Genomic DNA, 14575 nt, shown 5'->3' with positions numbered 1-14575 from the left:
GCTCCTGTTCGGCGCAGGAACCCTTTGTGCTTCATCCCACACAGAGCTTTATTCGGGCTTCTCTTGAATGCTCCCAATGACAGGAGGCTCACTATTCAGATAGACAAACTATTTCAAAGTGTTGTGGTTTTTTGTTTTGTTTTGTTGTTTTCATCTGAGCTGGGAATCTACCTTCCTTGAAGCTTCAGTTTGCTTCCTGGTATTCATATAAAATTGATACCCTCCTTTTCCCCAGACGGTCCTTAAATATTCGAAGGCAGTTATCATGCATCAGAAATGTCTTCACAGCATTCTCCTCTGCCAGCTGATCACCCCCAGGATATGCAACCATTATTTACATGACAAATGTCATCAACTCTAATTAGAAATATAAACGACTGTCTCTAATTGGCTTCTAAATTAATGGCTATATAAACTCATACCTGAGCACAGCTGAAAACCACCTGCACGGGTCTCATTATTTTACACAGGTGCAAACCGAGGTCCACTGAGGAAAACTGCCTGACCCAACGTGAGACAGAGAGAATGAGACTGAGAGAGAGAGAGAGAGAGAGAGAGAGAGAGGTGGAGTTGAGACCTGAAACCTAGCTGCACAAATCCCAGCGCAGGGTTCTTTTTGCCTCACCCTGCCTCCTATTATTCATAAGACACCAGTATTTCTCAAGCCCTCGGGAAGTTTGTTCTCTTAGGTATTTCAAAAATGCCTCCTTCATATTATATTTGCACTGTCAGAGAAGGAGGGTAGCACAGGGCTGAAATTAGTGGACGTTATGCTGTCAGTGAAAGGTCTCATTCCAAGTCTCATTCACCTTCCTCGCCCTCTGCTATCAGAAGATCATCTCCCCCCCACCCCCGTCCCCGAGGATGCTAGTTCCCGATGAGCAGCGCCCCTACAGGGGCCCCCCTAGGCCTGCGACACTTTCCACGAGGCCCAGCTGCCCACCGAATTTCGAACTTCCCAACATCGGAACCGGAAATGGATCCGCCAGGGCGCGAGGCAGGCTGTGTTTCTGCTCTACCCTGTGTTCGTTTTAAAGTTGCAGATTGTTTTTTTTTCAGTTTGGCCGGATTCTCCGATGAAAAGACAAAGCAAAGACTCAGAGAAACAAACTAGACACTTGGGTGATTGGCTTCCTGTCTCAGTCCCCAGCAGCCCTGCAGTCACATGCTTCGAAGGGCACATTCCTCCCTGCCCCAGCCCACAGCAAGCTCCCTCTTCTTTCCGAGAGGTATTGCGTTTCTAGTTCTTATACTCACTTGGGCGTGGGTTGTGAGCTGCTCTGTGCCGCTTCCTGGTCTGCATGGGTTTGGACTCCCAGGGACCTGGGTTCCAGTCCTGACCCCGCAGCTGGCCAGTTTGTGCGGCTTTGGGAAGTTACTTAATCTTTTCAAGCCTCAGTTGTCTCATTTAGTAGGAGAGGACAATTATGTTGCCTACATCATGGGACTGTCAGGATGACATAATGCCTGAAAAGGTGTCCAGCACTGTTCGTCTCATTCAAGTAAGACACCGTAAAAGGGATCTGTTTAGTATTATTCATCTTATGCTACAGAAGGTAGAGACTGAAGCCTATACTCTTCTCACGCTGCACACAGTAGGTGCCCCATAAATACCCCCCAACTGATTCTAGCCTGGGCTTCTTTCGGGTCAGAAATATTCTTTTAAAAAAATTTTTTTTCTTTTAGTGTTTATTCTTGAGAGAGAGAGAAAGACAGAGAGTGCAAGCAAGGGGAGGGCAGAGACAGAGGGCGACACAGAATCGGAAGCAGGCTCCAGGCTCCGAGCTGTCGGCTCAGAGCCCGACACGGGGCTCGAACCCACGAGCCGTGAGATCAGGACCTGAGTCGAAGTTGGATGCTCAACCGACTGAGCCACCCAGGCGCCCCTGGCCAGAACTGTTCTGAGCATCATGTAACAACAGTTCCTATGCTTCCAAACTCCCTCTTCCCCAGGCTCCTTTCCCCAATAATGACCTCAGTGGGAAGGCCCACCCTGGCCTGCCACTTTGCACACCTGTCAGCTTGCATCTCAGGATAAGGTTCTCATCTGACAGACTCTGAGAACTTGCTGTCCAGGCAAAGAAAACTTCACGATCATGAATCCAACACAAACCTTATGTAACCAACCTGTCAGCAAGAGGGACAGAGGGGCACTGACAGACGCCTACCTCCCCACCAAAAAAAAAAATAAAAACAAAACAAAAGGAGACGGGAAGCAAGGGATTGAGGCATGCCAAAAATGCTCTTGCTTGTCAAGACCCTTAACACTGATCAAAGCTCTTGGATTTGAAGGATTCCTGAAGGAACGCAGAGATGGCTAAACCCCCTCATACTGGAGTTTTCACGGAAATTGCATTAGATGCTTCTGTAACCCAAAGAATATACATACAACATTTTTTTTTCTTTTTGGTTAACAACGTTTATTGTCCACGGGACTTACAACGATGACAGAAAAGTTTACAACATTTTTTTTTTTCTACCTGAAATCTCTACCTGGAGTGGCTTGAAATTCCCGGTGGCTTAAGGACTCTTGTATCTTCCCCCTAAATGCTGAGGGTGTCCTAGTGGACTCTTGCTGAGGAAAAGAACAATTCTTTCTCTTGTCCCCACCACAGATTATTTGGTCATTGCCTGATTTTTGTGCTAAGGACCTAAAAGCAATAAGAACATCCACCGGAATGAATTGGTTAGGGGACAGCCCCAGGGCAAAGCTTCCACAACAGAGGGTGAACGCAGAAGTCAATGACAATGCGGTGGAGAGAGCACATCAGCTCCCGGAGTAACAGGTGACAGCCAGGCTCCCGGCCATAGCCCCGTCTCTGACATCCTTGGCTTCTTACCTTGGACAGGCCATTCCCCCTCCCAGGTTTTCATCTCTTTGGATGCCAAATGCTTTCTGTGGACTCTTTCAAGTCCAAGATGCTGTGAGGCTACCGGAAGGGTGAAGATATGCTGGAGAAGCTGCCTGCCCCTCTGGGTGTGGGCCCCAGAGCAGGAGGAGAATGTGACAACCGGCATGAAAGCCCTTGGAGAAGCGAAAGTGCTGAAGGGCACACACTCTCCAACTGGCTATGGCACGTTCCAAAACCTTGGGCACCTAACTTTCTCCCGAGAGCTGAGTGTGCACCCGGACACCCAGCACTGAGCTGACAGGAGGCAGAGGAAGCCAATGCTTTTCTGGTTGGGGATCTTGGCTGGGACAGAAGGGAAGACAGAAGTGGAATCAGCTTGGTGAGCGGGTGAAATGGCAACGAACATGGAGGCTGATCCTCCCCAGGCTGGCGTTGCCAGGGAGGACGGTCCTCTCCGTCAAACCTGGGCCAAGCTCTGGCTCAGACACACGGTGCAAAAATAGAAAGGGGGTGGGAGAAGAAATGTGTTTACTTTTGTGATTTTCCCTCATGTGCCTCTCTCTTAAGGGTATTAGAATCTCTCCACGAAAAGGCCGTCTTAGACTCCCCGGCTTCACCTCCATTGATAAACCCGACCAAACAAACAATGCACAAATCCAGCCATTGGCAGGGCAGCTGGAAGGCCAGTTTGGAAGGCAGGGTGGGGTGGAGGGAAGAGCGATGGTCTGAGGTCTGTCACTAACTGGGCGAACCATGGAAAATCCCTCTTGGATGCTTTGCAAAATCAAGCGATTGCATTAGACAGGCTCTAAAAATCTGTTTAGATTTGTGAAGCTTATATCTGCGGATCTCAACCAGGGGTGGTCTCACCCTTCAAGGAGTATTTGGCAGGGTCTGGAGACCTTTTTGGTAGTCACAATTCAGAGGGTGCTCCTGGCATCTACTGGGTAGAGGCCGGGGATGCTGTTGAACGGCTGACGATGCATCGGACAGCCCCCACCACAGAGAACTACCTGGCCCAAAATGTTAATAGTGCTGAGGCTGAGACATCTCGCTTTATACTGAAGTCAGGAGGGTCAAAGAGGGGGACGGGCAGGAAGAGACAGAAGTAACGAAAGAAAAGGGGTTAAAATCCTGTTTCCCGGGTCATGAGGTATTCATCGGTTAAGTGTTTTCCAGTTTTCTCCCTATGACCAATACCCTCTCAGTTTTCTTTGGAATTACAGGGCTGTGTTTGAGTAGCTTTTTCCTAAGAACTCCCTCCTTTATCTTTAAAATGCCAAACCCCGATGCAGTACAAACACCTCCCCTATGAGATGCAGCAAATACATAACATAAGCAGCTACTGGAACTGAAAGGTGGGTGGTGAGGGTGCACGGAGGGACGAAACAGATGTCCGTAACTCAGTTTCTATGAGTCAGTGTTTCTGATGTAACAACACAGAATGATCACCATAGGACCAGCGAGACAAGCTATGCTGTCAGCAGGGAGAACTGCTTTGAGGAGCTGGCACTGGGAGGGCTACAGGTTTGCAGCGGCAGATTCAAAGGCAAAAGAAAGGGTTAAGCAATCAGTGCATGCCATTCTCGAATCATTCCATATTAAGTCCCTGGGCAGTTATTACAAATAGTTACCTGCGGTTTCCAGCGGGGGAGGCGACCACACTCCAGTCAAGGGTTTTTGGAGAAACAGGTGCAATGAAGTCATGGTCAAACAATTTATTTACTGTAAACTTTAGACTTTGCTCAGGAAAACAACTGAAGCCTGCCCCTCCAATCTCTGCCTACGACACCCTGTTTGAGCAAATAAGAGGAGTGGGGAGAGTCCACGTTCACAGCTGAAAGGTCCGAAATACTCAAGATCCTCCAGTGCAAGGGTGCAGGAAGGAAGGACTCCTTCGGATACAAATTACCAGCAGCAATATATATTACTCCTAATACTTGACCAATGAGGTAGATCCACGGAAAAGTCATCAAAACAGAGCAGCCCCAGGTCCTCTGGGACCGAAGCCCTTCAGACACAAACTTAACGCGTTCCATGCAAAAAGGAACTGAACTGGACAAGAAACAATCACTCAAATGTGTTTTCTCTTTGTTACAGCTTAAAAAAATAATAATAATAATAATAATAAAAAAAAGGCAGAAGGCTGTCCTTCCTCCTGCACATCTCTATACAATTTTATTCTAAGTTTATTACACTCAAGTTAAATAGTCTGTTTAGTGTTTGGTTGGGGGGGGGGGGTCATAAAAAGTAGAAAAACCCGCCTTACAACAGTGAGTCGTTTGTGCTACCGTTCTGCCCTTGTGAATCAATGCTATCGTTAGGCACAGTACCTTGACGGTTTGCAAGGTTTTCCGTGCCTGGGGGGTCCTCACACAGCACTTCGCTGTCTTTCTCCTGCCCCAGGGGACCTCCGCTGTGTTCCCCGGTATAGTCTGTTCTGCTGTTACTGTTGTTGGAGTAGCCATTCCCATAGGCCTTCAGAGAAGACCTGCGCAGGCACAGAAGCTCCTGGAAGGCAATCCTGAAGTCTGGGCTCCGGCAATAGATAAGGGGATTGAAAGCAGAGTTGACGTAGCCCACCCAGTTTAGGAGGATGTAAACTTCCTTAGGGATGAGGTTATCCTGGATCACGTGCACTATGTTGACGATGAAGAAGGGTAGCCAGCACAGGGTGAACGTGCCCATGATGATGCCCAAAGTCTTCAAGGCCTTGTGCTCCTTCAAGCAGAACTTGGAGGCCCTGCGATGTCCATGCCCGCTCCGCCCATCCTGCTCCACTTGGCTGAGATTTTGGGCGTGGAAGCGGCCCTCAGATTTGTCAATCTTCTGGAGCTGCCTTTGGGCCACCTGAAAGACCCTGGAGTAGACGAAGACCATGACCACCAGGGGTAGGTAGAAGGACACAATGGAGGAGGCGATGGCATAAGCTTGGTTTGTGAAGAAGTCACAGCAGGTCTCCTTGGCATAGCAGTTGATGGCTTCCTGGTGGGTGGCCCGGTACCAGTGCATCTGGATGGGCAAGAAGGAGGTAAGCCCCGACACGATCCACACCATCAAAATGACCACCCGGGCCTTATTCTTGGTCAGCAGGCTCTGGTACTTGAAGGGCGATGTGATAGCAAAGTAGCGATCCACGGCGATCACGCACAGGGTCTCAATGCTGGCCGTGACACACAGCACGTCAATGGAAGTCCAAAACTCACACCAGAAGTTGCCAAAGGTCCACATTTTCATGAGGATGTGGCTGGCCCCAAAGGGCACCACCGCCAGGCCCATGACCAGGTCAGCACAGGCCAGGGAGGTGATGAAGTAGTTGGTGACCGTCTGCAGACGCTCGAATTTGGCGATGGCCGTGATGACCAGCACGTTTCCAAACACGATGGCCAGGACGATGAGCGACATGACGATGCCCATGCCCACCACCCACGCGTCGTTTCGTTCCTGCGTGCCGTCCTGGTCCGGCGCGTGGCTTCCGTTGGGCGCCAGCAAGAAGACGCTGCGGTTCCCGGGCTGCCCCATGGCGCGCAGGTTGGCAGGTGAGCGCACTGGCTGCCGGCGCACCGGCCGCGCCTCAGCGGGCGGACCTCCGGCGCGGCGCTGCGGGCAGCGAGCGGACGCCGGGAAGCCTCATCCAGGGGCCGTGGGGTGGCTGTGCTGGGGGGCGCGTCCTGCACTCAGCCTGTAGGGTGCTCTGGGCTCCCCGGGCGCGTCAGACCCAGCCTGCGCTCTGGAGAAGCCGCCCCGGATTGCGCGCTGCCCGTTATGTGCACAGGACTTTAGGGGACTGCCCTCGCGGTGACGTGCGGCAACTTTCCGCCAATGGCGGGCGGGCAGCCCCAAAGGGGCGAGGCCCGGTCCCCTTCCCGCCCTCCCCTCCCCTCCCCTCCCCTCGCCCGTCCCCTCCCGGGGCTGGCCCGGGCGGGGCCCAGCTGCTCCCCTGCGGTGGGCGGGCCACCTCTCCCTGCCTGCTCCCTGGCTGCCCCCGGAGGCCTGCAGCAGGGGCTGGCGTGCGCACCATCCGATCCGGGAGCTTGGGGCTCTTTGGGGGCTGCTACCTGTCTGACCCGGGCCCCTGGGCGGCCTCTCCCCAACATTAGGCAACAGAGACGACAGTGCCCACCCCGACACGCACGGACAGGCACACATGCACCCCGACGGACATGCTCAGACTTATACGGAACCACAGCCACTGACACGGAGACACGCCCGTCCAGCGCACCCACAAGCACGCTCGCGCGCGCGCGCGCACACACACAGAAAGCCACAGGCACACAGTCACCCCTGCCCAACAGAGACGGGGCCAAGAAACAAACACAGAAGCGCCCAGAAGCACAAAGGCATAGGGCACACACACACAGAAAGAAGTAAACAACACACAACGCTCACTTGGCGGCAAGCAGAGCGCCACAGACTCGGACGTCCCCATCCAGGTACTCCTGACCCCTCCTTCGTGCACCCACTCCCCGCGACACACACACGCACGCACGCACAGGGCACATTCCCTTTCAAACATTTGGCAGGACCACAGGGGGTGACTTGAACAGCTGCCCGATTTCCTCAGCACACTCACTGTCAAGTACTTTTGGTGCCCTCCTTGGGAATTTGCAGGCATTGGGACATATAATTTCACCCTTTGGGTTTCGTTTGGAGCCGGAGCTGGGGTATGCCCGAGTGCGTTTGCGGCCGGAAGGAGAAGGTCGTGCACTTAAATTTGTAATTCTTGGGATCGTGGCATCACTCCCTCGTTATCTGTGGGGATGGAGAGGAGTTCAACATGGAATAGTTTTCCTTTCAACCTCATCTTCAGCAATTCCATGGCAACTAGAAAAATCCTTTCATCTGCTGGGCAGTTGATCTGTGGGGTTGAGCCATCTGAGATTGCCCACTATCCTGTGGTTTCTGACTTTAAAAGTGACAATTTCATATAGATCCGACTATTCGAATGTGTTAACGTTAAGAAAGTTATGAAACCACAGGAAACAAGATAATTTCTCCTTTAAATAAAAAAAAAGTCAGACTTAAGTCTTCAGACTGGGGTCTTTGTCCATGAAATATTATCCTTTGCATCTGGCATAGGACTTTACTGTTAAAAGGAAATTAATTTTCAGGGTTTGACTTCACATGTATTAGTAGTGTCTTTGAAAGACTGAAAGCATTTCATGCAGTGTAACCAAACATGCTTTGCAGATTACATAATAACATAACAATGGCTAACATTTAGGGAACATTCTGCTATGTGCTTTTCATGCATGATTCCATCTAATCCTTCCCACAGTCCCATGGTGGGGAGAGTACTATTTTTAGCTTAATTCACAAATGGGGCCCAAAGAAGCAAATAGCTTGCCCAGGAGCACAGGGCCCTGCGATGCCAGAGGCAGGAGGTGAATCGAGGTCTTGACTCTATAGCTCATCTTTTAATCCTTCCAATGCACTGTGGCCTCACAAGCAGAGACGCATGGAGGCTAGGCAAGAGGGACTCTAGCCAGAATTGGAATAGGCAGGTTCCAGATCCCCTGCTATAGCGCGTTCTAGCTCACTTTCCTTAGGCATGTCAAAAAGATGGACCCTAACTTCTTCCATCCCTAAGTGGGAAATAAAGTCACTTTCATTGGGCCGAGTGTGAACTGAGTATATAATAATAAATGTGAAAGGGCTTGTGCACCTGTATATGCCACACAAATAGGGGTTATAAATGAAATGTGCATAAATCACTTAGTAGTTTGGAATATGTTATTCGTGTCCTCTAATAGAACCATCAAATACTTTAGGACAAATGTAACGTGGGTGTTGACTGTAGAAGTAAAAACGCAGAAACAAAATGCAACCTGCATGCCCCCTTTAACTTCCTTTACTAGCCAGAAATTGTTTTTGCGAGACCGATGCCTTAAAAAGCAAATATTTCCCATGAAAGGCACAAATATTAATTAAAGATCTATTACGTTCCCATAGTGTCCAAAATATACCCACCCCATATTTGTGTTTTCCAAAATTGGCTCTGGTATGATGCATTTTAGGAAGAGGCAGTGTCTGTTATGCAACACAGTTTCTTTAAATATACATCTAGCCCGAATTGTGGAACTAAGCCACTAAACCTCCTTCCTGTTTGTAAAGCTATGGAATAAATAAGCGTATTGTTTAACCTTCCCATAACAACAACAACAACAACAACAACAACAACAACAACCAAAGAACAAAGAAAGCCCTTTCAGGGCAAACACGAATTGATCAAGGAGATATACAAATGAGTCACTTAAAAGTTTAACTTTGAATATTTTGGGAAACCCCTTTTAAAAAGCCCACAAACACTAAATCAAGGAGGCAAGACTGTTCAGGTCAAGGAGGAGCTTCCAGCCTTTACGCATCAGCTTTCCCAAATGGACAGTCTCTCCTTCCCTCCCTCTCTACCCCCATTACTTTCTCCCTCCCTGCCCCTCTCTCTCCCCACCCCCTCTCTTTTCCTCTCTGCTGCCTCATCAAGTCAGTAGAAATTTCAAGATGCTGTCTTCACCCCAAGAGTCTTCTCCTGACCTCCTTTTATTTTTTTTTTCAACGTTTTTTTTTTTTTATTTATTTTTGGGACAGAGAGAGACAGAGCATGAACGGGGGAGGGGCAGAGAGAGAGAGGGAGACACAGAATCGGAAACAGGCTCCAGGCTCCGAGCCATCAGCCCAGAGCCTGATGCGGGGCTCGAACTCACGGACCGCGAGATCGTGACCTGGCTGAAGTCGGACGCTTAACCGACTGCGCCACCCAGGCGCCCCTCCTGACCTCCTTTTAGAATTACAGGTGGAGAGAGAGTTATATTGGGAAAGAGGGGAACAGATCATTTGGTTCATTTCCCCCCACCTCCTCCAGTTTACAAACGAAGAAGGTAAAGTGTAGAAATATGAACTGTCGAGGGGAAGGCCCCAGGGAAGCTACGGCATCCTTACATCTCTTCACTGCCCAATGCTGTCCCTTCATTTGTCAACAGAGGACTTTGATTGGCCCTGCTTGCTGGGCTGCTGAACTTAGACACGTAATGCTTCAGCTGGTCTTGGAAGTTCTTAGTAGACTAAATGCACCTTTATCTGATGGAAGAAAAAAGCAAGCTCTTTCATAGTGATTGATAGTGTCTAATTATATATTTTGTCAATCCCTTAAGACACCGATTTGTCACTTCCTGCTTGCCAAACAGAAAAAAAAAAAAAAAAAGAAAACACCTTTTGTTTTACTGAACAAATATTTGAATAGGAGTAAGGTTTTGTGGTGCCTGAGAAGGTCCTGATACCATTAGCGGGACAGTTGAGGAAAATCTTATCCTGTTCTTGGCTTAGATGAGATTCCTTCCATTGTTATGATCCGCTGAGCAGAGAAACATCTGTAGATTTCTTTTTTTTTTAATTTTTTTTTTTTACATTTATTTATTTTTGAGACAGAGAGAGACAGAGCATGAACGAGGGAGGGGCAGAGAGAGAGGGAGACACAGAATCGGAAGCAGGCTCCAGGCTCCAAGCCATCAGCCCAGAGCCCGACGCGGGGCTTGAACCCACGGACCGCGAGATCGTGACCTGAGCTGAAGTCGGATGCTTAACCGACCGAGCCACCCAGGCGCCCCCCTTTTTTTTTTTTTTTTTTACATTTATTTATTTTTGAGACAGAGAGAGACAGAGCATGAACGGGGGAGGGGCAGAGAGAGAGGGAGACACAGAATCGGAACATCTGTAGATTTCTTTCAAAATAAGGATCTTAAATGTCTGTCTGTAATATTATCTCTGTATAGCATCACTCCATTCCATTTGCATTAAATGAGATTAAAAGCATGTAAAGTATTTAGTGTGCTCCCTTGGAAAAGAGATGACTCCTACCGTTTGCTTATTTTTGAATCAAAATGTACATGTAGAATGCACACTTATTAGATCCTATGTGTGAAAGGACACGTTGAATGTGGATCATGAGTCATTTGTCTTTAATTTGAATTGCTGGGAAAACGAATGAAAGCAGGAACAAAAACTTGGTTCCTTGGAAAGAGAAATGACTCTGAAAATTACCATTGCCACTGAGTTATAGAACTGGGTGGAATGTTCGTGGTTTTTGAATGCAGCGTCCTACAGCCCGGTCAGCTCCTTATACGATGCATCCACCAGAACTCTCAGACGGCTCTCGTGAGGGCAAACTCACCAGATCCTTCTGCCACTGTCTGTTTCGACTGTCCAGATAGAGACCTGAGATCCTGTACAGCTCCTGCCTGTGGATTTTAAGTCTGCCCCCTTGAGGCCACTCAAAACAAGTCTCCTCTCTCTTCCCCAAGACTGTCCTCAAAGCTTTTGGGGGAATCCCTTGGAATTCTGAGCCTTCTCTTCAGCTTAAATATCCCTTGTTCTCTCGGGTCTGGAGTCTCCTTTACCATCATGGCAGATCCCTTCTATTCTTACTTGGGACTGCTGATGTCTAAACTTAACATCAATGCCTGGAATGATCCTGGAACAAGTCCTCAAATAATCAATTTGCAGTCACCTTGGCAACCGCAGAGTAAGCAGAGCAACCAGCAAAGCTTTCAGAACAGCTGATTAGACCAGATGAATTTAATTTCCTGCTATGCTGGCCTTTTATGAGATACATGCTAATAAATTCTCCGCCTCTCGGGGGGACTGAACAAAGGGAGCTGGCTTCAATTAAAGCAGGAGAGACTTCAGTTGGTCCTATGAAGGACTCCTTGGCCTGCAGACCATCGGTCATTCAAAGAAACTAAACTCTAGCAGCTTTTCTCAGTTGGGGCTTTGCAAGAGAATTGAACCCTACAGAAAATTGAGTGACTGTTCTTACCAATTCTCCCAAGAACGGTACATAGCTATTACCCTCCTAGAGATGTAGGGGAGAGGTTCAGTTGCTACATACCATGTAAAGGATGCATCAGGGCATAGGCCTTGATTCTTTTGCTGAACCTGAGTGGCGTTGCATGCAGTCTCCCGCCGATGTGGGAAGGAACATTGTGTGACGACGAACGCTTCTATGTGGTACAAGCAGTTGGGCGCAGAGGAGGGCACACGGATGGGGGACCGGGAGGCCCAGACTCTGGTCCCACAACAGCTATCCTGCTGTAAACAGCCTTAATCAAGTCCCCTGCTTTCTTTGTGCCTCAATATTCATCCATGACATGGGAAGGTGGCCTAGGTGACATCTGAGGCCCTTCTGTTCTAAGCTGAGTAAGCCTGTTGTGGGAAGGAGGCACGCGGAGGGTCATGGAGGAGTCGAGTTCTTGACTCTGAAGCCAGGGAGGAGCTGGCAAGCAAAACCTGTCAATGCCCCCGAAAACGGGGAAGATGGCTCCATCTTCCATCCCGTCAGCCCCATATTTCACCGCTGTGATTCCCGCTATTCCGAGCAGCCGGCGTGCCATGATTTACTCAATACTTTTTTTGACGGTGACTTATTTCTAAAACTCAAACACATTTGTTTTCGAAGAAAATGTTGTATGGCTGCCACTACTGCACATGAAAACCCATGTCATCCGCCACAAATAGAAGGTAACCATGAAAACAAAACAACGGCAATAAATTCTAGCTAGACATTGTCGTCTGCCAAGGTTCTGAGCCCCACGCTTGCTCTCCTCTGATTGAAAAGGAAGATTAGAAAGTGTTGGGGAGATATTGATGGTATTCTAGCACCAGAGGGGACTTCCTCCATCTACTTGAAAAGACGGAAAGAAAATTGAAAAGGGAGCAACTCGTAGGCGGTACTCTGTGTTTAATGTGGTGTTACTGAAGGATTTAAAAGAATTTCGTATTCCACCTCGAGGAATCTCAGCCCCAGGCTGGTGCTCATGAGACCCCTTGATGTGATAGGAAAAGCACGGGTTTGGGAAGAGATGGGATCTGGGGTTCCAATTCCGTCTTTAACCCCCCGAGGGCGTCAGGCAGTGTGCTTAAGCCCTCTGGACCTCAGGCTGGTTCTTTGCAAAATGAGGATCAAATCTCTGGGATGGTTGTGGAGGGAATAGAAAGAATGCATGAAAAACTGGACTTGGAAAGGAAGGGAGAGAACCAAGAGACGTGACACTGGAACAGATCAGCCGTACTCGGACTGGCTGTGGGTTGGGGCGTTGAGCCAAAGGAGTCAGGGCCGTTGCCCATCAGGGACCAGACGAGCAGATCAGTGGCCTGAATGTTGTTCAGACAGGTTGGGGTGATGGGCTCAGATATGGCTATATCGAACTTGGGGTTTCGACTGGACAAGAAAATGGAAGTTAGGATGGCATAGGGATTAGGAGATAAAGAGATCTGGGGGGATGTGTCTGCCAGTGGCTGGAACACTGGAAGTGTTCCCTGCATAGCAGTTCTGGCAGAGGATCCTTTGACGGTTAAATGAAATAATGCATTTAAGGAACTTAGCACAGAGTTTCCAAAAGAAGTGTTTATCATCGTCATCATCATCGCCCTAGATTTTCCAGCACAGCTTTAATTTCAGGACATTTTATTCATTTCCCCAAAGGCGGCCTTTTAAATGAATAAATTGATCCAACAGGGAAACAGAATCTTTCGTATACATCAAGCTACGAATAGTGGTGTAACCTCTGAGATGGATGTTTGGGAAATGTCTTAGGTTGGATTTCTTAGCATCGCTGTGCTGAGGGTTTGTGTGCAGGTGATTGATGGAGGAAGGAAGAGAAACCAGCCACGGAGGGGAGAAGCAAAGTCAGTGTGTGGCTTCAGGCAGTGATCCAGGCCCAGCCTGATGGCCTGATCCTCTGAGGAGCTCTGGAGCGACTCTGGAGCCAACTGCTTGGTTTGAAGCCCTGCTCCCTCTGATTCGTAGCTGTAAGACCCTGGGCAAGTTACTGACTCTCCTTGTGTCTCGATTTCCTCATCGGTAAGTTGGAGTTGTTGACGTTAGGACCTCACCATCTCATGGGGTTGTTAAGAGGAACAAACGAGTTCATATCTGCAAAGTGGTTCGCACTAACCCGGAGCATTTCAAACGCTAAATTAATTACTGATATTAAACACAGGGAAGCCGTGGGAAGTTCTGTTAGCTGTGGCGCTCAGGGAACCTACTGCAGGGAAGAGGTTGTATATGCAGCCCCTTGGACTGAGTTGCTGCTAAGTGCAAACTTCCCGGTGTCTGAGCCTAAGAAAAGGAAATGCACAACGTGTGGTGAGCCCTGCAGGAAAGAAGTAAAATGATTGGGGGGGATCAAACAGTACCTGCAGCAGCAGAGGAGGGCTTGAAGCAGGGCGGAAGGGAGAACAATGGAGAAGATAAAGCTGCATGTGACTGGGGAAGAAGGGGAGAGGAAGAAAATTGCATTCGGTCCGCGCAGGAAAGGAAACAGGGCTGACTTCTCGCCAAAGCAGGGCCTTGGGAAAGATCTCACTGGGTCAAGGACGGGAGGTCCAGATGCCCCAGCTGGGGTAACCACCGTGGGGCAGCGAACATGCCCTGGGCCCAGAGGAAGGAGAGCCCCGTCCTGGCCCTCGCACCTCTGTGTGACTGTCCCTCCCTGGGTCTCAGTCTGGTCCCCAATCTGTCAAGTGAGAAGGCTGAATCAACTGATGGCACCAAAGTCAAGGGGTCGTCAGGGGGTCTGAAAGTCAATAGGCATAGTTCCTGTTAACGATGTGTGTATTAGATGCCAGGAGCTGAGTTTAGCACCTACCACGTATACTCTCTTCTTTTATTCTCGTTTCTGTGCAATGCTACGAGGTAGACACAGTTATGCCCATTTTTCAGATGAGAAAAT

General features: G+C 49.1%; 1 protein-coding gene and 1 long non-coding RNA gene across 2 annotated transcripts in view; one reads left to right on the top strand and one right to left on the bottom strand.

Moving 5' to 3' along the window:
- LOC131506089 (uncharacterized) overlaps window positions 1-14575 on the top strand; it is a 58517-nt gene that overhangs the window by 23846 nt on the left and 20096 nt on the right. The window lies entirely within an intron of this gene.
- ADRB2 (adrenoceptor beta 2) lies at window positions 4556-6624 on the bottom strand. Its single transcript, XM_058719697.1, has one exon. The coding sequence runs from the start codon at window positions 6372-6374 to the stop codon at window positions 5118-5120; it is 1257 nt and encodes a 418-aa protein (XP_058575680.1). The 5' UTR covers window positions 6375-6624; the 3' UTR covers window positions 4556-5117.

This window comes from Neofelis nebulosa, chromosome 1, assembly GCF_028018385.1.
Source record: "Neofelis nebulosa isolate mNeoNeb1 chromosome 1, mNeoNeb1.pri, whole genome shotgun sequence".
NCBI lineage: Eukaryota > Metazoa > Chordata > Mammalia > Carnivora > Felidae > Neofelis > Neofelis nebulosa.
Note: the sequence above shows the minus strand (reverse complement) of the source record. Positions and strands in the feature narration are given on the sequence as shown.